The sequence below is a fragment of the Pristiophorus japonicus genome, chromosome 12, assembly GCF_044704955.1.
Source record: "Pristiophorus japonicus isolate sPriJap1 chromosome 12, sPriJap1.hap1, whole genome shotgun sequence".
Classification (NCBI taxonomy): Eukaryota; Metazoa; Chordata; class Chondrichthyes; family Pristiophoridae; genus Pristiophorus; species Pristiophorus japonicus.
Genome location: NC_091988.1, coordinates 165134836 through 165161787, shown reverse-complemented (window position 1 = coordinate 165161787; position 26952 = coordinate 165134836). Strand labels below are relative to the sequence as shown.

The 26952-nt window shown below is 44.3% G+C and overlaps 1 protein-coding gene and 1 long non-coding RNA gene across 4 annotated transcripts in view; one reads left to right on the top strand and one right to left on the bottom strand.

The window, feature by feature from the left end:
- Positions 1–1936: 1936 nt before the first annotated feature.
- The window catches only part of LOC139277533 (uncharacterized), a 42753-nt gene continuing 17737 nt past the window's right edge, over positions 1937–26952 (top strand). For both annotated transcript variants that reach the window (XR_011596104.1, XR_011596103.1), the window contains exons 1-2: positions 1937–2019; positions 3707–3970. This is a non-coding gene — a long non-coding RNA (uncharacterized lncRNA). The remainder of the gene's footprint in view (positions 2020–3706; positions 3971–26952) is intronic.
- The window catches only part of jph2 (junctophilin 2), a 117147-nt gene continuing 110295 nt past the window's right edge, over positions 20101–26952 (bottom strand). For both annotated transcript variants that reach the window (XM_070896104.1, XM_070896103.1), the window contains exons 5-6: positions 21745–21837; positions 20101–21568 (exon numbers count right to left, since the gene is read on the bottom strand). In XM_070896104.1, coding sequence (XP_070752205.1) covers positions 21757–21837 — 81 coding nt within the window. In that variant the 3' untranslated portion in view covers positions 20101–21568; positions 21745–21756. The remainder of the gene's footprint in view (positions 21569–21744; positions 21838–26952) is intronic.

Below are 26952 nucleotides of genomic sequence, written 5' to 3'. Positions count from 1 at the left end.
TCTCTCCTAATCTCTTCGTATTCTCCATTGTTAAATGTTTGAAGCCTATTTCCCTGCAGTATTTAGTCAGCCTTTCATTGAGAGATGGATTCACACGGCAGTACTGGTTATATTCTAGTAGCCTTATGGGGAAAGGGTTCTCTGTTGAGATCATGTCATCATTTAACTACATATTGGTCAGGAAAAGTTGCTCTCTAAATTGTGGGGAATGCAAGCTCCACTTGTGGCAGTGAATGATGATTCTGAACATGAGAAAATAGCTAGTGTAGAAACCCAAAACCTGTTACATTGGCCTCGATATTAATCTTCCCACCCCCCTCTCCATGATGGGTGTGAGATGGTTGGAAGACGTTAAACATTAAAAAACGGGAAACATGACTCCAATTCGCTGCATATGCGCCTGCCGCCATTTTCCCAGAGAGGAGCAGGGCACTTCATAAGCATATTTAAATCCGGCTCCCGTAGTGCAGACTGATTTAAATTTAACAGATGCCGCACAGGTTTCCCAGGGATTCCCTGGCAGTGAAGGATTTGCATTTATATAGCGCCTTTCTCGACCACCGGACGTCTCAAAGCGCTTTACAGCCAATCAAGTACTTTTGGAGTGTAGTCACTGTTGTAATGTCGGAAGGGAGGAACTACTGGCTCAATAAGTTAAGTGCCTATTGCAGTCCTCCTTGTGAGCCAAGAGAAGCAGGGGCTTTCCCCCACCACCCATGATGACCTCTCCCTTTCCCCCGCCATCCTCCCAGCGATGGCCTTGGTCTTCTCCCCACCCGATTGCGGGGAACCGTCCCCAAGGTTCCCCACGTGCAGCCTCCTGCTGCTGTTTTTTTCACCCAGCAGTTGATCAGATTGTCAATTTGACCGGCTTCCAGGCGTGAATCGGAAGACAATAAATTATAACAATGTCCTGCCATCAAATTCGGCAGGACCACTGCATCCCCCGCCTTGCCGGCAGGACCAGATTAAGAGCCTGATGGGCCTGGGGCAAACTGATCCAAATGGGCCGATAGTTATGTTTGTTCAAGTTCATTACATTACGTATATGATTCTGATTATGAAAACATAGGCCAGTATATTCAACACTGATAACATATATTCTGTATCAAGTAGGTATATATTCTGGTTCTGGTAACATTGCAATACTAGACTCCAATATATATATGCAAATTTCTCTCAATGACGTGTGAAATAAAACAGGCTAGTACATATTCTGTTCTGTATATAGGTACATTAGTGTGTATAGGTACTTCTGTATATAGGTATAAACAAGTGAATCTATTTTTCTCGGTCTTGTTTTTCCTCTCTTATTGGGGCAGAAATCCCGGCCTCCCCAGGTCCGTATGGAATGTGTACGGACCCGGGAAGGCATCGCAAAAGCCGGTTTTCGGCACGCAATGCACATGCGCCAAAAACCGGCTTTTCCAATCCGTCAAGCTCCGGCTTGACAGATCCTCCTTATCCCCACAGCCAGGACATTCGCATGGGCAAGATTGCGGTATTTACCCATCTCTTGCCCAGCGAATGTCCTGAAAACTCTTGCACCTGGTAAAAGCTGGCACATACGCTGGTAAAAGTAGGCTAAGAGTTTTAAAACATAGTAAAATAAAATTAAAAAAAAACACATTTTATTGTTAAAAACCCTGCCCACTAAGGTAAGTTTATTTCAAACCATTATTAAAAAACTTTTTAAAAATGTTTTAAAAATCGGAAAAATATATTTTTTTCTAAGACATTTATTAACTTTAATTTAAATTAATCTTAAATATGTGATGTCTTTTTTCTATTTTTTTGTGTTTGGGTGTTAGCGGGAGGGGGAGTTCTCAATCATAATAATGAGAACTTCTACTTATGGGGTTCCCATTATTATGAATGAGAAAATACTGTACCTGGATTGGCTGCCCAGTGCCATGTGACTCCAGCTCCAGCATTCGGACGTCCCAACATGCCCGCACTCCGAAGCGCAGGGAGAGGAGGCCTCAGGACCGGGATCGCTGGTGGGCGCAGCAGGAAAAGGTAGGTGCAAATCTTTTTCTAACATTTTCTGTCGCGGGCCCGCTGAAAGCAGAGGACCGACCGGGATTTCAAGGCCATTGTCTATTCGGGAAGCCTTATTTTTTTTTTCCTACATTTATTTGGTGGGCCTATGTTCTTTGGTGGATCTGGGACTGCAGCTCCATCTGCCCCATGGTTAATCCACCCCTGCATGCCGGGTTTTCTCTGCACCACTGCACCCTCCCTGCTGTTTCTGTATTGAATGTAATTGGTGCTCTTTGGTTCATTAGAGACTGCAGTACCTATCTGTGACCAGAAGGTGGAGAAAGTGACCAAGCTTTATGCACCAGCACAAAGTAAACAAATGTAATTACAGCACATTTTACCAATACACACACCTGTACTAGAAATACTGAGGCATTTAATGTATTTACCTAAATTATTTTAATATTGGACAAAACTTTTCACAGTTATAAACCTGAGATGTATAATACATTGACTTAACTATACAGTTACCTGTCCCTGAAGTAGAACATTGTTCCATCTTGCAGGAAGAGAAATTGCTAAATTACTGAAAAGTGGATCTGAAGATAGTTGAATGTTGCTACAGTTACTGTAAACCTATTCAGTTAAATAACAGGAACATGGTGTTTAATTCATTCACTGAATTTCTGCCTTTGTTGCTGGAATTCACTGGGGAATGTGGGATCATCTGGCTGCTGGTTTCTCCATAGCTATTAATACTCGTCTATCAGTAGAAGGTGTGTTTAATTGGGACAAGGGACAAGGCTGCTTGTCAATTTTCCTTCTTGACAATGAAGCACTCTGCTACTGTAGGCCATATTGTCTAGCCACAAACCCACCCATAAAGAACAGCTGAGTTTAAATCTAAGCCTTGATATTCAATCAGGCTGTCTGACTAGGAGCCCAGAGATGGAGACTGGACCAGAATTAGGCAGGCTTCAAACTACCACAAACCTCAACATTATCTAAATAAAAGACAGCCATCGGCATCATGTAATAAGGACGTGTTTTGTGTCTTTGAAGTTCCAAAGCACATGGAGCTTAAGTTAGTTTGAGAGAAGGAGACAGTGGATTTAATCTCAAATTACTGTAGACTAAAGAAATTTGAGTAGACTTCCTTTTTTACTGTAGACTAAAACATTTTATCCTACAGTAATTACTTAAACTGTGATACTTTATATTGTAATGAATGGAAATAAATGTTATGTATAGAACATTTTAGAATTTGATCTTAAGCTGAAAGCATTTGTCTTCACATTAACTATGACTATTGAGGGAGGGGAGTAATAGATTGAACAAATTACTAACACCAATAGTCTGAAAGAGCTGACTTACATGAAAAGCAGCGTAGTAACTAACCTGGAGGTATTTTGACATTGCTGTACTTTTGAACTCGTTCACTGTATGAGACAAGGATGTTTTCCAAATCAGTACCTCAAGATTCAATATATAAATAAAAGTAGGAGTACATTGGAATAGTCATATCTTGAGGTAACAAAGGCATGGATGAGGGTTTCAGCAGCAGATGAGCTGTGGCAGGGGCGGAGACAGGGAATTGCATGCTTTGTATAGGAAATGTCATCCTTTAAAAGGAGCCTCCGGCAATCGAACCTGACTGTTGGTGTTACAATTTGTTCAAACTATTAGCTGGAAAAATAAAAATGTTGCATTGTTTTAAATGCAGGATCTCAAGACTGCCAAATTGGGACAAACTCTACTCAAATGCACATTCAGAAAGTGGTGAACTGCTGTAAAAGCAGTGTACAAAGGTTCCCCCAATCTATCATCTGTGTTGGAATGTACAGAACATTAGTATGGTCGTGGAAATGCAAAACAGGTGTGCATTAAAAATAAACACTTCGTTGCTTAACCTTGTAAAGATTTGACATTTGAAGAAGACAGTCCCAATGGATTGCAACAAGTCAAACCAACCATCTGATTTCAAACAGTAAGTGCAGAACCTGGGTGGAGTTTGTTTCCTATATAATTAGATAAGTTGATAGCTTTCAAGCTGCCATAGTCTGCTATTTAATACCAACAATGACTAACATTACAGGCTATTTCCGAACAGTCTCCTTTCCTCTTGCCAAGTATTAGCTTCCCAGCAGATCATTCTCTTGACAGACGGCAGCAGGTGGGGCTCTGACCTCTTGTGGTTTGTTCTGCAGGAGCAGCTGCCTGTGCTGATTCTGCAGCCAGTAACTGGACGGCTCCAGCAAGCTGTCAGTCCCTATTTTTCTCCGGGTCCCTGGCGCGTGTGGAGGCAAAGATACTAAAATCACTGCTGCAATGGAGTTAGTTGAAATCTGTTCCGATGAGTCAGGACGCATGTCCATTTAAAATGCAAATCAGGGTCCTATGATGTACAAGTTGGAGCTGGACTCCTCCATGAGCTCTGCCATTGTGCACGAGCTCACTAGCAGGCAGCCCAGTGCACTTAGAAAGTCCTGCTGAATACCCATCAGTCTTTTATAAGCTGATCCTTCAAAATCTCCGACTGTGGCCTCTGCAGCAGGGCTATAATGCGAGCTCTCCCTCTGGCAAGCTGCTTGCTGGTCCATCCTAGGCCCCTTCCCTTGTTCCTGCGCACCAGTGCTTGCTGTATTTCCCAATGCAGACCTCTCTTGCTTACCCCTCTGAATTATGCAGGGTGTCAGTCTTGAGCTGGTGCCTATAAGTGTAACGTCAAGTGACTCTTCATCTTCATGTGCGCTACCCTCTACTTGCACTGCTCCATTTGGGCCCCGTTAAGCTTGTGAACCTGAAATGGAAGAGAGGGACAAGGGTTAGCAGTTAGTGGCAAGGGTATAAGGAAGACAAATGAATGGCTGCCAGCCACAGTCCTGATGTGACCTCTGCCCACGATCTCGAGCATCTCTCAAGGGGGGCAGGACATGCAGGTCTTATCTCCCTCCTCCTCCTGTGGGCGTCTTCTGGTATGTATTGTGCGCCAGCTTCTCCTGCAAGAAAGAAAGGAATGTATTAGTGATAGTCTAGTGAGATGTCTTGAGGGTGTACATCATGATTAAAGTGGATGTAAAATAAAAGGTGTCAGAGGTGTGGGGAAGTAATTGTGAGGGGCGGGGGGGGCGGGGGGGGGATGTAGCAGGTGCAAAAGGAGGTTCCATGAAGTGTGCTGCAATGATTGGAGGAGAGTGAAGGGTAGCGGCAGAGGGGGGCTTGAGTGCTGGGGGTCTAGGTGGTGCTGGACTCATCAGAGAGCAACAGATATGAGATTTAGGAGCCTTATCTTTGCAGGTCCTGGCTGCAAGGCCCCTAGCATTGTCCTCTTCTGTAACCGCTTACAATTGCTGCCAGGATACTTGTTGAAGACCGTTTGGTCCCATTGGGAAAAGTACCCTTCACCTCCCATTGCCCCCCTGCACTAGGACCTCCAATGCAGCATCAGAGAATCTGGGGCCTTGCAGCAGCACCACCTCTTTGTGTCATTTTGACTGTTGTAAAGCAAATTCGATTTGCCTATTGCCAAATAGCATCTTCTCTTTAAGAGGTGCAGGCTGCCTTTAAATCGCATCAGTGAGGCCCGATTTTCCCGCTTCCCATTAGGCGCGCAGCCACCAGCAGCATGAGCAGCTGAATGAGGCACAAGCATGAAAATCGCTCCTTGCAATTCACGATCAAAAACGCAGCTTAAATTAATTTTACCACCACCATCTTTACAAATGCTCACAGACCTGTTTTTTTCCCAGTATTTTCTGTTTTTATTAGTGCCACGGGCATATCTTTTTACAGTTACCTCAACAGAGAGATCGGTTGCCATATAGCAAATTCTCACTGCTCCTCCTATGCGTTTCAAGTGATTTTGATGTGCTTAAGGTTGCGTTTCTCCTACAGATAGCCTCCCCAATTTACTTCATCTATCCCTAGCCAAAAGGCTGAACTGGAAGCTTGAGGGCTAATTCTACAAGCCCAGTGGGGAAGCTATGCTAACAGCGAGCATGGGTTGGAGAAAGAGCTAATCTTACAGCTCAGATTTGCTGACCTTCATGCCATGAAAGCGGGATTGTGGATTTAAGGTTAATTCCAAGCCTCTGCTAATACTACTTTGGGCGTTTAATTTATATTTGTTGACATAATTCGTGGGTGACACTAGCAAGGGCATATTTATTGCCCCCGGAGAAGGTGGTGATGGGCCTCCTTCTTTGACTGTTGCAGTCCTTGTGTTAATGGTGCTCCCACAATAGAATTTCAGGATATTGATCGAGCGAATTAATAAAGCTACACATTAGCCAGGTTAGATATATCCTATTTTTATGGATGGGGAACATCTGGGCAATATTTCACATTAGTGGGCAAATGACAAGCACTGGAACAGCCTGGCTGCAGGGGTGACCAGTTCTGGTGCACAGGCCTCCCATGCTATGGACCCAATTTTGCCGGCGCTTAGCAGACAGGATGAGTGGCGGATTAGCTGTGAAATTTAAAATGATTGACAGTGGCTTGGGAAACCACTATCAAAATGTGCATACCTGCATTTCGCAATGTCGGGTCTGCCAACACTGAGCAGACCCGAAAGGCAGCGGCGAGGGACTCAATTCAAATCATTTGTTTACAGCTACTTAATGCTTCCACCCCACCCAGCTTTTTGAATTTGATATGTCGCCCACCAGTTTCCCGCTGTGCCTAGACCTCGTCTGTGAAGCTGAGGCGGGAGGTCATTGACCATTGAATCAGTCGACAGCTTCATATATCAAGTCAAAGCTCCCAGCTGATTGAGAAACGTTCCCTGAACCACTAGCTTCTCTAAACTGCATTTTCATTACAGATTCAGAATGCTGCAAGTCCTTACACAAATCTCCATCCAGTCTGACCTCATTACCTCTCCCACCGTTCACAGACAGTTTCTGTCATCTGTACTTCACCTGCCATCGATTCCATCAGCATGGGTGCATTTTATACTTTCTCACCTTGGTTCTCAGAATCTGAGCACAATCAGATCTAGCAGCATCAACAACCACACCAACCTTTTCCACAATCACCTGATGCCGCACAGGTCAGAGGGCATCAGCCGACCACATTGCTGCCCGGGACACCAGATATGGCATCACCGTGGCCAGATTTACTTCATTTGACGCTGCACACGCTGGCTGCCACATGATGCCCCAGGTTGGTAGCACCCCACACCAACAACATAAAGCATCTCTAACAATGCCCAAGCCATTCCTTTCACAGTCATCGCCATTGCGGAGGGTACCATTATGTCTCACCATTCACTGCAACTCACAAAGCCACTTCCAAAGGTGCACACGAATCTGTCCAAGAATGCAAAGTGTTAAAAATAAAGATTTCAATGTTTGACAGCACATTAACAGAAACATCACATAAACATTGGCTAAAACACACAAGCGCCTATCCTTTCGTGTTGTTAGTTGATATAATTGGACTAGGATGAGGGAGAGTGAAAGGGGTAGCTAGAGAGATGAGGTGGTAGTATTAATGTAGATAGAGAGGGATGGGTGGGGGTGCAAGGTAAGTTGGTGTAAGGATGTGCAGGAGTAGGGTAGGGAAGGCAGAGTGGTGGGGCTGTGATGAGAGGCACAGCAGAATGAGGTTGAGTGTGGCTTTGCAGTAACGTTTTGCGATCTACTGAGATCGTTGTAAGGTTTGCGCCACTGCAGCCTGGTCCTCCTGACGTTATCCCTGCTTGTTCCTGTAAAGTCTTTACACAATACCACAAATCCACACGAGGCACATTCTATGGACAAGGTCACTCTGTGACCTGAACCTTTATTCACAGGACCCAGAAGTGATGACCCTGTGTGGGACCTCCCTTTATATACCTTGGTGACCAGGTGAGGAGTGTCTCCCACAAGTTCACCCCCTGTGGTCAAGGTGTGCATTTCTTACATATATACAGTATTGCAGTGTTGTTACATAAAGGTGACATCACTTCCCCCTCAACATCTTATTGGGATCATAGGTTATGTCTCTCGGGTGGTCTGCGGTCTCTCGTGGAGCGCCGCAGTTGGGGCTCTGGTTGTTGAGCCTTGGTTGCGTGTCTGTCACCTGTGGTGATTCCGGCCTGTCCGGTCTGGCCGCAGGTACTGTGCACACTGCTGAATGTTCTTGTTGCTCGTTCACTGGCGGTGGTGTGGGCAGCATCTCATGATCTTCCTCAGGTTCCTCAATTTCCATGCTGAACCTTCTTTTTTAAACTTGGTCCAGATGCTTGCGGCATATCTACCCATTGTTAAGTTTAACCACTATGACCCTATTCCCCTCTTTGTCTATTACAGTACCCTCAAGCCATTTGGGCCCCAAATCGTGATTGAGAACAAATACGGGGTCATCAATTTCTATACATCTCCCCCTTGAATTTCGGTCATGATACTCATTTTGGGACTGGCGCTTGCCCTCAACAATGTTGGACAGGACTGGATGAATGAGGGACAGCCAAGTTTTGAGTGTTTGTTTCATGAGTAGCTCCTTGGGTGGGATTCCCGTGAGCGAGTGCGGTCGGGACCTATAGGCCAGCAGGAGGCGTGACAGGCGGCATTGAAAGGAGGGTCCTTGAATCCAGAGCATGCCTTGCTTTATGATTTGGGTCGCAAAGACTGCGCGCAGACTCTCCATGGTGGTGGATGTCGTGCACGAATTCAAAATGATGCACTCGATCCATTTCGAGTACGCATCAACCACAATGAGGAACATTTTTCCCATGAACGGGCCTGCGTAGTCTACGTGAATACATGACCATGGCCTGGTGGGCCAGGACCCACAGCTTGTCGGACATCCTCGTTAGCGATAATGGCCCATGTTTCACAAGCTACGAATTCCGGGAGTTCATGTTGGGTAATGGCATTAACCATGTCAGGACAGCCCCGTTCAAGCCGGCCTCCAATGGTGAGGTCCAAATCATAAAGCAAGGCATGCTCCGGATTCAAGGACCCTCCCTTCAATGCCGCCTGTCACGCCTCCTGCTGGCCTATAGATCCCGACCGCACTCGCTGAGTGGGGCCTCCCTCGGGGCATTACCTAGCTGGGCACACGTCGTGCACCTGCAAACACAGTGTTCCAGGTCTGAATCAATTCCCGGCCACCACTCATGTGACCGGGCAATGGCCTTCATCAGCACGATGCCTGGGTGCTCGCTGTGGAGTTCCCTGATGAATGCTTCCCTGCCCCTCTGGGGCATGACTACCCGGCTGCCCCATAGTAGGCAGTCGGCTTGGATGGAGAGCTCATCCATCCGTCTGTGAAGCAGTCTGACCTCCTCAGGGCATGCTCTGTGTGCGGGCGCCCAATCCCCAGTCAGGACTCATTTCTTAATCAAGGATAGGAGGGGATCTCTGTTGATCCAGATTTTGATCTGGCAGGCTGTGATGGGGGAGGCTGCGCTGTCAAAGGCATCGAAAGCCATGACCATCTCAGCGCTTTGCTCCGCTGCCCCCTCGGTGGTGGCCAGTGGAAGCCTGCTGAACGCGTCAGCGCAATTTTCAGTGCCGGGCCGGTGCCGGATGGTGTAGTCATAAGCAGCCAGTGTGAGAGCCCATCGCTGTATGCGAGCTGACGCACTGGCATTGACGGCCTTGCTGTCTGACAGCAGGGATGTTAATGGCTTGTGGTCCGTTTCTAATTCGAACTCCTGCCAAAAAGGTACTGATGCATCTTTTTCACCCCATAGACACATGCGAGTGCTTCCTTCTCAACCATCCCATATCCCCATTCAGCTTGAGAGCGCGACCTGGAGGCATAAGCCACAGGTTGGAGTTGGCCCTCGGCATTATTCTGCTGCAACATGCACCCAACCTCATAGGATGATGCATCACATGTCAGAACCAATTTCTTACGGGGGTTGTACAGGGTCAACAACTTAAATTGAACAAAGTAGGCTCCGCGCCCGATTGAAAGCCCGTTCCTGACAGTCCCCCCAAAACCAATCACAACCCTTACGCAGGAGCATGTGTAGCAGCTCCAACAATTTGCTTAAGTTCGGCAGAAAGTTCCCGAAGTCGTTCAAGAATCCCAGAAATGAACGCAACTCCGATGTGTTGCAGGGCCTGGGCGCTCGTCAAATCGCCTCGGTTTTGGATTTTGTAGGCCAAATCCCATCTGCAACAACCCTCCTGCCCAGAAACTCGACCTCGGGAGCCAAAAACACACACTTAGACTTCTTGGGTCGCAGGCCTACCCAGTCCAGTCGGCGTAGCACCTCTTCTTGGTTGTGGAGGTGTTCCTCGGTGTCACGACCCGTGATGAGGATGTCATCCTGAAACACGAATGTTCCAGGAATGGATTTGAGCAGGCTTTCCATATTTCTTTGAAAAATCACGGCCGCTGGTCGAATGCCAAACGGACACCTGTTGTAAACAAACAGTCCCTTGTGCATGGTGATGGCGGTCAGTTTAGATTCGTCGGCCAGTTCTTGGTCACGTAGGCTGAAGTGAGGTCCAACTTGGTGAACAGCTTGCCACCTGTCAGCATGGCAAAAAGGTCCTCCGCTCTCAGGAGGGGTATTGGTCTTGTAGGGACACCCGGTTGATAGTGGCCTTGTAGTCGCCACAGATCCTGACCGAGCCATCCGCTTTTAGGACGGGAATGATGCGGCTTGCCCAGTCGCGGAATTCAACGAGCGAGATGATGCCCTCTCTCAGCAACTGGTCCAACTCACTCTCAATTTTCTCCCGCATCACATACGGCACAGCTCTGGCTTTGTGGTGCACTGGTCTTGCGTCCGGGGTGATGTGTACCACTACTTTGGTACCTTTGAACGTCCCGACGCCGGGTTGAAATAGTGGCTCCACAGATGACATTGCGTGCACATCCCCCCATTTCCAGTTCATCTCAGCTAACCAGCTCCTCCCCAACAGTGCGGGACCATTGCCCGGGACAATCCAGAGTGGCAGCCGGTTCACCGATTCATTGTGTGTGACCGCCAACATTGCACTGCCTAGCACTGGAATGATTTCTTTGGTGTACGTCCATAATTGCGTCTCAATGCATTCTAGTTTGGGTCTGTTGGCTTTGAGTGGCTACAGCTTTTCGAATTGTTGAACACTCATGAGTGACTGGCTGGCCCCCATGTCCAGCTCCATGCATACAGGGATGCCGTTTAATAGGACTTTCATCATCATAGGTGGCGTTTTGGTATATGAGCTGTGAATGTTTGCCACATGAACCCGCTGAACTTCAGCGTCCATTGATTTGTCCCAAGCATCATCCTGCCTCACAGACCCCTCATCTGGTTCATCCGCCTCGTATATTAGCCTGGTTACAGGCATTCTACACATTCTGGCTAAATGACTACTGAGGTTATAATTTCTGCAGACGAACTGTTGAAACCTGCAAGTCCAGGCAGCATGTCTGCCCCCACACCTCCAGCATGAAGTGAGATTCCCATTGTTGTGAACAAAAGAGCTGTTGCAAGGCATTCCTCGCTGATTGTCCCTTTGACTGCTCCTGTTAGTGGGTGTCAATGGCCCCATCCCGGGCCGCATTGTCCACTGGGGGGGGGGGGGGGGGCGTAAATGCCCGTTCAGCCTGCCATTGTCTCTGTTGGAGACTTACTCTTGGGTCTATTGCTGCCTGGGGTGTCTCAAACTGCTCTTGCCTGCCTGCGGGGCTCTGTGTCACGTTTATGATATTGACTCCCTGATCCATCGCCACGTTGGAGGCAGAATTGTGCGCGTGTATTATCTTGGTTTCCTCCTCCCCCGCCAAAAAAGTCTGAGCCATCAACGCGCTGCTTCCAAGGTCAAGTCCTTGGTCTCAATTAGCTTTCTGAAAACCCCAGCATGACCGATGCCCTCAATAAAGAAATCCCTTAGCATCTCCCCCCTGCAGGTGTTTGTGAGCTTAGAGAGGCTGGCCAAGCGCTGGAGGTCCGCAACAAAATCCGGTATGCTCTGCCCTTCCCGGCGTCAGTGTGTATAGAATCTGTGTTGGGCCATGTGCACGCTGCTTGCCGGTTTGAGGTGCTCACCGATTAGTTTGCTGAGCTCTTCGAAGGTTTTGTCCGCCGGCTTCTCGGGTGCTCGTAGGTCTTTCATGAGCATGTAAGTCTTAGGGCCACAGCTGGTCAGCAGATGAACCCTTCGCTTGTCGGCCGCTGCGTCTCCCAGCCAGTCCTTCGTGACAAAACTTTGCTGGAGCCTCTCAATGAAATTGTTTCAGTCCTCACCAACACAGTACCATTCATCTATGCTGCCGGTGACCATTCTTGTGGGTCGTTGATTCCCGTTTCTTGTTGCCAATGTAAAGTCTTTTCACAATACCACAAATCCACATGAAGCACATTCATGGACAAGGTCACCCCATGACCTGACCTTTATTCACAGGACCCAGAAGTGATGACCCTACGTGGGACCTCCCTTTATACACCTAGGTGACCAGGTGAGGAGTGTCTCCCACAAGTTCACCCCTTGTGGTCAAGGTGCGCATTTCTTACGTATATACAGTTTTGCAGTGTTGTTACATAAAGGTTACATACATAGCAGTTCCCTCCTGTGCAATGTGCAACCAGGCTGTGTTGGTCTCCTGGAGAGGTCTCTTCCGCCCATTGGAAGGAAAGAGAACCTCTCTGCATGCTGTGACTCCCTCCATTAACATATGGAGGAAGTCATGGGAGATCCTGGGTGCAGCTGTGCAGTGCTCGTTTCGTGTTTTGAGCATCTCAATGCTGTAGAATACTGACAGCACAAATGTCAAAGTAAATTTACACATGGTCCCTTCAAGGAAGCTGGCTGATGAAGCGTCATCAAATGATGTCATCAGACCCGCTTCCTTCAATTAGCTGAAGGCTTAACAGGCCCAATCGGGGAAAAGTCATGTCGGAGGCTGGTATGGAGCCAGCAGTGGGGCCATGACCCAACCGCTGTTGCCCATCAAGGTCCTGCTGAGGTAGGGAAAATTGTGGTCTGTGTGTACAAGTGTAGAGTATGGTAGCAGAACCTCTGATTTTTTTTTTCTCCCAATGAGAATGCCACAGGGCTTCACTGGTAGTTGAAATTACTCTTTTAATAAAAACAGAATAATACAGTATTATTTTCTGTAATTCTTGACACTAACGGAATAGTATTTTCATAAATCATGTTTAAAAATTGCATTCTATTGAGTTATTAAAGAGAAAAGCAGGCATTATAGTGGTTGTTTTTGATACTCACCAGATATTTCCCAGCAGATACATAAAGAAATCAAAAGGTTAATGGAATGTTGGTCTTTATCCCAAGGGGGTTGGAATGCAAATGCAGAAATCATGCCTCAGTTGTACACAGCTTTGGGTCAGACCCCCATCTGGAGTACTGCAGTTTTCCAATTTTCATTGCATCACCATTGGCAGCTGTACCTTCAGCTGCCTAGGCTCTAAGCTCTAGAATTCATTCACTAAACCTCTCCACCTCGCTCCTCCTTTAAGACGCTCCTTAAAACCTACCTCTTTGACCAAGCTTAGATCGACCTATCTTAATTTCTCCTTATGCGGCTCGGTGTTAAATATTGTTTAATTCTCCTGTGAAGCGCGTTGGAAAGTTTTACTACATTAAAGGTGTTATATAAATGCAAGTTGTTGTTTTAGGCAGTACAACTCATAGAATAGATATTGGTCTTGGAGGGCGGGTAAGGCACAATTTCAGAAAGGCATTGACTCGGATTTGGCTATATGAATGCAGATGGCCCTCGGCTATCTCTCATAAATAGCCATTATTCATGTGTGAGTTTTGATAGTGAATAGCAACAGGTTATTTGACTGTGGAAGGAGGTGGTCAAGGCTGAGTCAATCCCATGCCCACACACTTCTAGCAATGGGTCACTGGATAGTAAATATCAGTGAAAATCCTGACCATTTTCCCCTCCCTCAGGGATGCTGAGGCTAATTATAGGACCCCTACTGCCATACTGCCCGAGATCAACTAACTCAGTACAGAGTGCTACAAGAATCCATTTGAAGATTTTGAACAAATGATCAATACAAAGAATCTAAAGAATGAAAAATATGTTTATTTAAAAGCAGTGAAGAGAAAAATCTGTATGACTATTAAAAGAAATAAGAAATATCTCCGTAAACCAACAAGATTATTGTTTTAATTTTGTACAGTGTTTACAATCCTCATATCATTGCTGGAGTCTGTAGGGACTTACTTGAGGCTTATTTTTCATCTGGAAGATTTGGTAATGCAACATGAAGGGACTAAGGGTCATACAGCATTTAGATTTCAATTTGTGTTTCAATGCACACACATACATATGATTTTACCAAAGTAACTAAGGTTTGGGGTTTGAAGTTACCAAGAATATAAATTATGTGTGCTATTTACCAACCTGACCTTTTCATAGTGGAAACTTTGAGGTGAAGTCCCGACTTTGGCATCACTTATCCTTTCTCTGTGTACAACATTCTCAGTGACTGCTAGCTCAGACTGCTCAAATATATATGCCAATATCAAATTCTTATCTAATCTTGCCCTACTAGATCCAGCTAAATCCGATCAGATATAATAATATCCTACGGAGTTTGAAATTGTTGTGTCACATCTTATTAAGTCCTATGCGATTTAATGTAGATCTTGTAAAATTTATACATGTTGTTTCATTGGCTTTCTTCCAAAAATCTACAAATTTCCTTAATGTAGTAAGGATGAACAAATAGCTTTCAATCAAATCTGACCCAAGTATGAAATGATCACACCTCTCCCTACAGCTCAATCATACAGTGTAAACTTGATGCAGCTCCAAGTTTCCATGAAGCCAAAGGAAAACTTATCCAGGCTGTTTCGATTCTACCCCCAGCAAGGTTTAATTTTTGGAATTTTACCAAACTACCCAAGTACTGATAAGGTCACTTCTCAGGTTTAGATCTGAACTCATTCCTAGCTTGTAGGTTATTTTGTTAAAGACTTAATTGTTGCTATATTCAGAAGAAAATCTGATATTAATAAAAAAATTAACTGATGTCGGAACCTTGGAACCTCATAAGAAATTAATATTACTTTTAATTAACCTCAGAATTTACAATAGCTTTACTTATACAATGATTTACTTTAGTCAGCTGTAGAAATAAACTGAAAATCCTGGTAATCTGAAATTCAAAGACTACATGCAATACAACCACAGTTTAAAGAAAAAGAGGCTAAATACTGTTCATATTAAGTTAAATCCATGTTTAGTATCTGTAAATGTCCACATGTTATGCTCCAGAGTGCTTTATGTCGTGGAGTTTTTAGCCAGATAACAACACAAAATGTACATTGCTGTTGTCTGTAGCAAAATACAAACTGAACTCCTCTGGGATTTTTTTTAAGTTTGGAGAAACATACATACTTACAACACAGAATGATACTGCAGTTAAATTGAAAGTCTCTAATGATTTCTGTACCTCATGGTTCCTATATAAGTGACTAAGTCTTGTCCTAAAACAGCTGAAAATAGGTTTAAAACATGATTAAGTTCATGACAATTTTCGAGCATAAGTGGAATGTGGACCAAAAGTTTTTGATTCATATACTGTTACAGTAACTGAGAGCAAGGTTTAATTGCCTATTAAGTCATACCATTATATTATAAAAGCTTCTAAATGATTGATGCATTCTATTATAAATAAACAAGGTTGCAATTAAAATAGTGCAGCATTTTTTCTGCAGAGTGTAACTTTGGGAAGACGACTAAACAGCAAGTAATTGGATCTTTGAGTATCACAAAATACTTTGCAAATTACATAAAATAATAAACATACATGGATATTCTTTTCACTAATATTAATTGTTGTATGTTCATAATCATTAAAAAATTATACGGAACCATTTAGCCAATGGTAACATTTAACTCCACCAGCCTGTTCTCGCCGCACAGCACTGCCCCCCAGTCATCAAGATCCACGGCCATTTCCCATACCTTGGGAGCCTCTTATCAACAAGAGCAGACATTGATGACGAGATTCAACACCGCCTCCAGTGCGCCAGTGCAGCCTTCGGCCGCCTGAGGAAAAGAGTGTTCAAAGACCAGGCCCTCAAATCTACCACCAAGCTCATGGCCTACAGGGCTGTAGTAATACCCGCCCTCCTGTATGGCTCAGAGACATGGACCATGTACAGTAGACACCTCAAGTCGCTGGAGAAATACCACCAATGATGTCTCCGCAAGATCCTACGAATCCCCTGGGAGGACAGATGCACCAACATTAGCGCCCTCGATCAGGCCAACATCCCCAGCATTGAAGCACTGACCACACTTGATCAGCTCTGCTGGGCAGGCCACATTGTCTGCATGCCAGACAAGAGACTCCCAAAGCAAGCGCTCTACTCGGAACTCCTTCACGGCAAACAAGCCAAAGGTGGGCAGAGGAAATGTTACAAGGACACCCTCAAAGCCTCCCTGATAAAGTGCAACATTCCCACCGGCACCTGGGAGTCCCTAGCCAAAGACCACCCTAAGTAGAGGAAGTGCATCTGGGAGGGCGCTGAGCACCTCGAGTCTCATCGCAGAGAGCATGCAGAAATCAAGCGCAGGCAGCGGAAAGAGCGTGCGGCAAATCTGTCCCACTCTCCCTTACCCTCAACGACTATCTGTCCTACATGTGACAGGGACTGTGGCTCTCGTATTGGACTGTTCAGCCACCTAAGGACTCATTTTAAGAGTGGAAGCAAGTCTACCTCGATTCCGACGGACTGTCTATGATGATGATGAACTAACTTAGATTTAAGATTCTCTTTTTACACTCAGTGCTTCTTGTTATTTTTCCAAGTGACAAATATTGACTACAGCAAACCCACTGGAGCAGGATTGAAGTGCATCTCCTACTCTACTTTCAGAGAGTCCGAAGTATCCCATTACACCAAAACATGAAATAATCTTTAGTTCCATGTTCTATGTTCTAATCTGCTTCTGCTGATGAAACAGTCATATTTCTTGTAAAAGAGTGACCAATTGTAAGATATAGAACACACAATAATCCTTTAAAAATATTCCAATGATTTTTATCCCCAAAAAAACATTTTTTGTTCTTGTAAGCAAAACAAACTAAAATCCCATTTTAAAAGAATATAGCTTAGAATTTCCGATCAGTTACAAGGGATTACCACTGACCCTAAAATAATGCTGATCAGAAAGTCTAGGTTTATATGTCTAATTAGCAAACATTCAAACAGCCAGAATTTGCTGTCAAAATAACGGTGAGGTTAATGAGGTTCGCCGTTATTTATCTGTAAACGGTACAGCAACTTCTAGGCTAAGGGCACATGCACGATTAAATGTGGAGATCCAAAAGTTGATGTCCGAGATGCGCTGCTCCGTCCTTAGCCTTGCGAAAATGGCACCTCGCTGTCTGGCTCACCATTGAAATGTATGGAATGGTGTGAAGTTTCTGCATTTGCACGGTAGACACAAAATAAACTCGCCATTTCAGTCTAAGTACCCTTTTAACGACATGATAGGTGTTAATTACCACCAAACAACCTCCCTGGCACTGAAAATGAACTATTACAGGCGTGGAGTCTCATTCTTTCGGGTTTTAATTGTTGTCGGAGATTTTAAAAATGTAAAATGTAAAATGTTATTTCACTTTTCCTTTCGCTCTTCTTTCCCCTTTCTTTATTTCTCTTTCTGTACCTGATTGGACATTGAATTCACCCATGCTGTACACTTTCTTCTCAGTCCTTGCACTGCTCATTTCACAATCCTTCAATCTGATTGGTTAAGGAGATACACAGTTGCTTGTCCTGTTCACTCAGGTCCCAGATGCCCTGTTTCCCTCGCTGCAACGTTATTAGCTCTCACTTTCAACAACTTTCCATGCAAATATTTTAAAAACCTATCGCGCAAGGGTAAATTTATCTAACAGCAGATGCCGATGCCCTGCCACAGCAAAATTTGGCCCATTATCTTTATAATTCATTTATCAGATCAAACTCAAAGATTGTCAGCCTGTTAAAATCATTTACACGTTCAATCACAACTATCTCAAGCATTACTGAAATTGATTTCAAAAGAGCACGAAGTATATTTTCTTTGAATATTCCAGCAAAACCGCTTCATCATTTTTAAGTAGTTCGAATCACGGTTAAAATCTTTTCTTTCTATCAGTCAGAGCCTGTGCCTTCTCTTACTTCTCCATATTGCTTAATGCAAAGGATATAATTGGTCTTGTAGAAAAATCCAGTTTTTTTTCATAAAACATGTTATAAATTGAATTACAGATTAAAAGAAAAGCATTTTAAAGTTAGATTCCATATTCAGAAACGTTTATAGTTGCAAAAACAAAGCTACATGCAGTGTTTATATCAATCATAGCAACATTTACAGGACGATTTGGCAAAGATCTCTACCACTTGACCTGAGTGATAATTATCAGGGTAATCTTCAACTTTGTCGGGTGCGGAAAATCAGCAGCAACAGATTTAAAAAAAAATACTGCCATTAAAATGCATCTAAAATGTAAGTATAATCTTCGCACCATTTGAAAAATTATTCTTGACAAGAAAATAAAGGGGTAGATATTAATTTTCCAGCCATCCAGCCGGCCGGTGGAGCATGTTGACAACCCCCATCCACCCACCCTGCCCCCACCTCGACCTAACCCTCCCACTGTCCGCTCGTGCTGACGTTTCAAGGCCTGCACACTCGGAACATGCATTCCACTGCAGCTTGCTAGTTGTGGGATGGCGCAGTATCAGGAGGCTCGGATGCTGTGCCTGCCTGCGGGGAAAGGGAGCGAGAGGTAAAGAAACGGCCTGCAGTTTGTTCTGGAGCTGTGACGATCACCACTACTCCTCCTGCCTTCACAAAAATATAACTTGTAAAAACTTTTAGGGCTGCTTCTTGAGTGGCCTGCTGTGGTCCCTTTACAGACCACCGGCTAAGCTGCTCAATGGCAAGGTAGACGAGTGGACAATGCGCAGTGAATGTTCCTCCCATGTATCCCTTAAAATTGCAATTAGGGTCCTAACTATGTCATACACCCCAATTTGCATAATAAAGAGCCCTACTGCCTGAAATTGGCAGATGCTTTGGGGGCCCATGGGAAGGCCCCTTTAAAAATGGCAACAGTAATGGGGTGGTAAATCTACCAAATCCATTTACCTCATCATTAATGCCAATTTCAGCTAGTTTAAATAGTTCCCAACTTTTCTCAAGTTCTTTGATTATGACACATGAAAGAGTCACCAAATTAAACAATAATACGGCAGATTTTAACTTTAGGCGATGGCAGAAAACGGGCAGTAGCAGGTTGTCCGCCTGTTACTCCTTGCATGATTTTCCTTGATAAATGCAAGGGAAATCGGGCAGATTGTGTAATGGGCAGCCAATCTGCTACTGCCCATTTTCAGCAACACTGCCAAAAATTAAAATCAGCCCTACTAATTCAAATTGAGAGAAGTAATATTCTAGAAAGTATCATGCAGTGCAGAGCTTTGGAGTCTGCTGAGCTCATTGCAGTCCATTATAGTTTATAACCTTTACCAGATAGTGCATTCTCCAGGAAGCGATTACTTCAAGTTTTGTGATCTGTTGTATCTTTAGATCCTATGTCATAAAATGATAAAACACTTCATCCAATATGGAGACTTGAAATTCAAACAGCATCATCAAGGATAGGAAAAAAAACTATTTCAAATGAAAATTTACTATCTGAAGTATTTTGAATGTGATAACAAGTATCTGCACATTAAGGCACGAATCCTTATGGTTCAGATAATAAATGTGACTGAACTAAGCTTTTCTCTCTTGGTTTATAATGTTAAATCTGCTCAATGCAACAACTGTCTTGCCGATCAGTTACATTAATTTCTATTCATTTCACTTCAGTTAATTATCTCATCATGAGGCAATGAAATAAACCACACTCAGAGAATACTATATAATGTCTTGGATATTGAACATATGAAGGAATTTTTCTTAAATATTATATGCAGTAAGTTATAAATACATTTTGCTTTACTTGACTCCAATCCACAAAATCCTTCATGTGGTAATACCCAACAAGACAGTATTTAATAACACTTATTTATAGAAATGAATAAATATCTGGAAGATAAATGTTCAGTGTGGCTGGTGAAACTATTCACATTGTAATAAGACCTGAAAATACTAAATAAGCATTTCAATCAAAATTTTGGAGAAGCATGCGTCTCTGAGGTAATTTTATCCTTTTATATATAAATCTTACAAGGCAAGAACAGTCCTGAATGTATATCCACACAAAAGCATACATACCTTGTTATATGTAAAACAAAGCTTAAAACCATCTATGCTAAAGTTCTACAAAGTGCGCACATGCAGAGAACAGGAAGAAAAACAGCTCATAACATTTCACCACAAAAAAGGGAAAATACTACTCTGCAAGCAATCTAGCAGCGAGTACTGTGTGACGTTGCTGGCTTAAGCTGATTAATCCACTTTGAATATATTGGCAGAAATACTGTTAGGCATTTTTTTTTAAATATCTTAAAGAAAAACAAATGTCTGTGATTTGTATCTTAAAGATGTAGAAGTACTCAAAGTGCCAAAAACTCTTGTAAAAAATATATGGTTACAAACTGTAGGTATACAATTTTTTTAACTAATATGGCCGTCAAAATGTAAAGAAGTGTTAAATTTGTTGCAAAGAAGTGTTGGTCTTCCTTGAATTTTTAAACAATTTAATTCTGAAAGCATTATGATGTTAACAGCAGATTTGTGCATTCCCTTTTTACCTTAGTTTATTACAGCATTGCTTGAAAATGCATACTGACTGTTTATAAGTATGGTAGGATGGCACAATTAGTTTAAAAATGTGATTTAAAAAGAGCTCATTGATAAACATGCAACAAATATGAATCATAATTCTCTTACTCATCTGATTAGGATAGTAATACAGAGAGAGAGAAAAATGTATTAAAAATTCACAGTAGACCAAAATTTCCATTCATGACATATAAAAAGCCCTATGAATGCAGTGCAAAGCATCCATGTTCTCTTTTCCAAAAGACAATCGCTAAGGGAGTATTTTCCTGCGTTAGATATTATTTGTGGTAAAATATGTGTATAAAATGGGAAACACCACTTTATTTTTTTCACCAGAAATAGTGAACAGAGGAAAATATAGCCCTAAATCTTTTAGACTTAAGAGTTAAATACATACAGTAATATCCACATTGAAAACCTTTTTCATATTACTCAGTTTAACCAAAAAAGTCATCAAGCTACAAAAATATGTGAGCAAGATCTCCCTGAACTAACTCAACTTTTTTCTTTTTGTTTAAGAAATAGAACCATAAGAATCTTTTTTCTCTTTTCCCCTCCCTTTGTACAATGGAATAATTCCAAGCTTTCAAGCACAATCCTTGGCAGCTAGTACTGTATAATATAAACACAGGCAAAAGGTAAGGCAGCTGTTAGTTTCTACAAATAAATTCAGGTCAGATGTACATCTTCCAATGTATCTCATTTGCAAAATTGTACGGCACAAACTGGTGACGGAAAACAGATCAGGGAATTCTTCAAAAGGAGCCACTGTAATCAGTCTCTGCATTGTCTCTGAGTGTCAAGTCTTGCAGGATGTACAACTTCCCAAAAGTCTTCTTCCTTATTCGCAGCAGGAAAAGTGGCACAAGGGCTTCTGCAATGACCACAAAGAATTTGAGTGACATCAGTCTTGTTTTGTGTGTAAAATTCTAAAAGTATTGTTATAAGAAAATCTTTAGCTTTTATTTTTACTACTGTATTAAATGAATATATTTTTTAGGATCAGAGATGTTGTGGTGCTCAGTTAACTGATTAAAATTTGCTTCTTACCTCAGAAACAAGTCATGTGAGGAAATGCACAAACAAGACAGCCAGGCCAATGTTCAGGAGAATGACCATGGCAATCATAATGGTATTAGGTCCCTGAAATAAACATAAATCATGTGTCAACATCCTGGTTTTAGCACACAACACAAATTACAGCTTCTAGACTGTAACATTCTTTTTCACTAATTATTTCAAACAGGTGCAAATATTATTTAGAATTTTCAAATTCCATAAGTTCCAAATGTTTATTTCCTATCAGCATGAATCCGGTAATAAAAAAAGGCCATTTAGAAATCTGGAATGGATGCCTTCCATTTTATACATCCCCTGTAGGATTAGGTTTTTTTTTACAGATTGAGGTGCACTGCCATTGGACAGGGCATGGTGAGTGTCCATGCTGTAATCAGGAGGATGGTGGCAATGTAATCACATACTTTATGCTGCTCACCATGCCACACAGCATGAGCTCCTCTGTCCATCCAGAAAGGGCTCAAATCCGTGCTTGTCTAATGACCAACTAGTGGCTATTCTCGATTTGTCTTGCGGAAAAGCTAGGTGGAGTATTTTTGAACTTGGAACAGCTCCAGAATAACATAACTGGCGATCGAAGCTTAGAAACAAGTCAACTCTCCATGCAGATTTGGTAATCTGATCTGGACAAGTCCACACAGCAGCATTGTTGATTTATTAATGTGTGTTGGCGGGGTAGATCTGTTATAAGGGACTGGGATTCTTCCAGTTAGCCACAGATAATTTATGACCAAAGCATTAATGGATATTGTGGTCATAGCTAGAAACAACACAACGCTTACCAGTGATCTAATCTGGTAAACTGTGTGATTTGAGCAGGTTAAATTGCTAGTATGCAGAGTCTACACTGCATATTGAGCAAACAGAAGCCGTACAGGTGGGTGTAGATTTGGGAAGGGAGGGGGGGTTTTATTCTTGCCTTTTGCGAGCAAGATTTATAATTATTACAATCAACATTCTAGAGATGGAAATTCTACTCAGGATTCTTCTCTTTTTGTATTATTTGGAGAAAAGGATTAAATGAAGGATGCAAATCAGGTTCCAGTGCATCAGAGAAGGAAACACACCTTCACATGCTCCTCCTCATGAGGGAGGTAGTGACAGAGCTGTGGCTTAGTATCAGGACAGGAAAGTCTACCCTTGGTGTTTCTATTCAGCAGAGGAGGACTAAGGGTTTAATTCGAAGGGGGAAAATAGAGTATTGCAAGCTTACAGGGAACATAAAAACTGACTGCAAAAGCTTCTATAGATATGTGAAGTGAAAAAGATTAGAGAAGACTAATGTAGGTCCCTTGCAGTCAGAATCAGGTGAATTCATAATGGGGAACAAGGAAATGACAGACCAATTGAACAAATATTTTGGTTCTGTCTTCACTAAGGAAGACACAAATAACCTCCCGAAAATACTAGGGGAGCGAGGGTCTAGCAAGAAGGAGGAACTGAGGGAAATTCTTATTAGACAGGAAATGGTGTTAGGAAAATTGATGGGAATGAAGGCCGATAAATCCCCAGAGCCTGATAGTCTGCATTCCAGAGTACTTAAGGAAGTGGCCCTACAAAAGGCCCAGCGGGAGATCGAGAGCCAGCGGCAGTTGGTGAGAGGGGAGCGACCTATAATAGGCCCAGCGGGAGATCGAGAGCCAGCGGCAGTTGGTGAGAGGGGAGCAACCTATAATAGGCCCAGCGGGAGATCGAGAGCCAGCGGCAGTTGGTGAGAGGGGAGCGACCTATAAAAGGCCCAGCGGGAGATCGAGAGCCAGCGGCAGTTGGTGAGACGCGGGAGCGGCCAATAAAAGGCCCAGCGGGAGATCGAGAGTCAGCAGCAGTTGGTGAGAGGGGAGCAGCCTATAAAAGCCCAGCGGGAGATCGAGAGTCAGCAGCAGTTGGTGAGAGGGGAGCAGCCTATAAAAGCCCAGCGGGAGATCGAGAGCCAGCGGCAGTTGGTGAGACGCGGGAGCGGCCTATAAAAGGCCCAGCGGGAGATCGAGAGCCAGCGGCAGTTGGTGAGAGGGGAGCGACCTATAATAGGCCCAGCGGGAGATCGAGAGCCAGCGGCAGTTGGTGAAAGGGGAGCGACCTATAATAGGCCCAGCGGGAGATCGAGAGCCAGCGGCAGTTGGTGAGACGCGGGAGCGGCCTATAAAAGGCCCAGCGGGAGATCGAGAGCCAGCGGCAGTTGGTGAGACGCGGGAGCAGCCTATAAAAGGCCCAGTGGGAGATCGAGAGCCAGCGGCAGTTGGTGAGAGGGGAGCGACCTATAAAAGGCCCAGCGGGAGATCGAGAGCCAGCGGCAGTTGGTGAGAGGGGAGCGACCTATAAAAGGCCCAGCGGGAGATCGAGAGCCAGCGGCAGTTGGTGAGAGGGGAGCGACCTATAAAAGGCCCAGCGGGAGATCGAGAGTCAGCAGCAGTTGGTGAGAGGGGAGCAGCCTATAAAAGCCCAGCGGGAGATCGAGAGCCAGCGGCAGTTGGTGAGACGTGGGAGCGGCCTATAAAAGGCCCAGCGGGAGATCGAGAGCCAGCGGCAGTTGGTGAGACGTGGGAGCAGCCTATCAAAAGGCAGCTACAGCGGGAGAGAAAGCAAAATAGAAGTAGAAAGTAATCAAAAAGTGACGTCACAGCCAATGGGGTAAGTGATTAGCTGGTGTTTGGTGAGTAGCTTTTCTTTATTTTTTATATCAGTAAGTGAACTGTAACATTGTTACTACCAATTTAAGGGTATCTAAGGTTAAGACATGGCAGGAGAGCTCGGCCATGTGATATGCTCCTCCTGTACCATGTGGGAACTCGGGGACACTTCCGGTGTCCCTGGGCGCTACGTGTGTGGGAAGTGTATCCGCCTCGAGCTCTTGACGGTCCGCGTTGCGGAATTGGAGCTGAGGGTGGATTCACTCTGGAGCATCCACGATGCTGAGAATGACGTGAGTATCACGTGTAGTGAGTTGGTCTTACCGCAGGAGAAGGGTCCACAGCCAGATAGGGAATGGAAGACCAGCAGGAAGAGCAGTGCAAGAAAGATAGTGCAGGGGTCCCCTGTGGTCATCCCCCTGCAAAACAGATACACCGCTTTGGGTACTGTTGGGGAGGATGACTCATCAGGGGAGAGCAGCAGCAGCCAAGTTCATGGCACCGTAGGTGGCTCTGCTGCACAGGAGGGCAGGAAAAAGAGTGGGAGAGCGATAGTGATAGGGGATTCGATGGTGAGGGGAATAGATAGGCGTTTCTGCGGACGCAACCGAGACTCCAGGATGGTATGTTGCCTCCCTGGTGCAAGGGTCAAGGATGTCTCGAAGCGGGTGCAGGACATTCTGAAATGGGAGGGAGAACAGCCAGGTGTCGTGGTGCACATTGGTACCAACGACATAGGTAAAAAAAGGGATGAGGTCCTACGAAAAGAATTTAAGGAGTTAGGAGCTAAATTAAAAAGTAGGACCTCAAAAGTAGTAATCTCGGGATTGCTACCAGTGCCACGTGCTAGTCAGAGTAGGAATCGCAGGATAGCGCAGATGAATACATGGCTTGAGCAGTGGTGCAGCAGGGAGGGATTCAAATTCTTGGGGCATTGGAACCGGTTCTGGGGGAGGTGGGACCAGTACAAACCGGACGGTCTGCACCTGGGCAGGACCGGAACCAATGTCCGAGGGGGAGTGTTTGCTAGTGCTGTTGGGGAGGAGTTAAACTAATATTGCAGGGGGATGGGAACCTATGCAGGGAGACAGAGGGAGATAAAAATGAGGCAAAAGCAAAAGACAGAAAGGAGATGAGGAAAAGTGGAGGGCAGAGAAACCCAAGGCAAAGAACAAAAAGGGCCACTGTACAGCAACATTCTAAAAGGACAAAGGGTGTTAAAAAAGCAAGCCTGAAGGCTTTGTGTCTTAATGCAAGGAGTATCCGCAATAAGGTGGATTAATTAACTGTGCAAATAGATGTTAACAAATATGATGTGATTGGGATTACGGAGACGTGGCTCCAGGATGATCAGGGCTGGGAACTCAACATCCAGGGGTATTCAACATTCAGGAAGGATAGAATAAAAGGAATAGGAGGTGGGGTAGCATTGCTGGTTAAAGAGGAGATTAATGCAATAGTTAGGAAAGACATTAGCTTGGATGATGTGGAATCTATATGGGTAGAGCTGCAGAACACTAAAGGGCAAAAATCGTTAGTGGGAGTTGTGTACAGACCTCCAAACAGTAGTAGTGATGTTGGGGAGGGCATCAAACAGGAAATTAGGAGTGCATGCAATAAAGGTGCAGCAGTTATGCACATAGATTGGGCCAGCCAAACTGGAAGCAATACGATGGAGGAGGGTTTCCTGGAGTGCATAAGGGATGGTTTTCTAGACCAATATGTCGAGGAACCAACTAGGGGGGAGGCCATCTTAGACTGGGTGTTGTGTAATGAGAGAGGATTAATTAGCAATCTCATTGTACGAGGCCCCTTGGGGAAGAGTGACCATAATATGGTGGAATTCTGCATTAGGATGGAGAATGAAACAGTTAATTCAGAGACCATGGTCCAGAACTTAAAGAAGGGTAACTTTGAAGGTATGAGGCATGAATTGGCTAAGATAGATTGGCTAATGATACTTAAGGGGTTGACTGTGGATGGGCAATGGCAGACATTTAGAGACCGCATGGATGAATTACAACAATTGTACATTCCTGTCTGGCGTAAAAATAAAAAAGGGAAGGTGGCTCAACCGTGGCTATCTAGGGAAATCAGGGATAGTATTAAAGCCAAGGAAATGGCATACAAATTGGCCAGAAATAGCAGCGAACCTGGGGACTGGGAGAAATTTAGAACTCAGCAGAGGAGGACAAAGGGTTTGATTAGGGCAGGGAAAATGGAGTACGAGAAGAAGCTTGCAGGGAACATTAAGGCGGATTGCAAAAGTTTCTATAGGTATGTAAAGAGAAAAAGGTTAGTAAAGACAAACGTAGGTCCCCTGCAGTCAGAATCAGGGGAAGTCATAACGGGGAACAAAGAAATGGCAGACCAATTGAACAAGTACTTTGGTTCAGTATTCACTAAGGAGGACACAAACAACCTTCCGGATATAAAAGTGGTCAGAGGGTCTAGTAAGGAGGAGGAACTGAGGGAAATCTTTATTAGTCGGGAAATTGTGTTGGGGAAATTGATGGGATTGAAGGCCAATAAATCCCCAGGGCCTGATGGACTG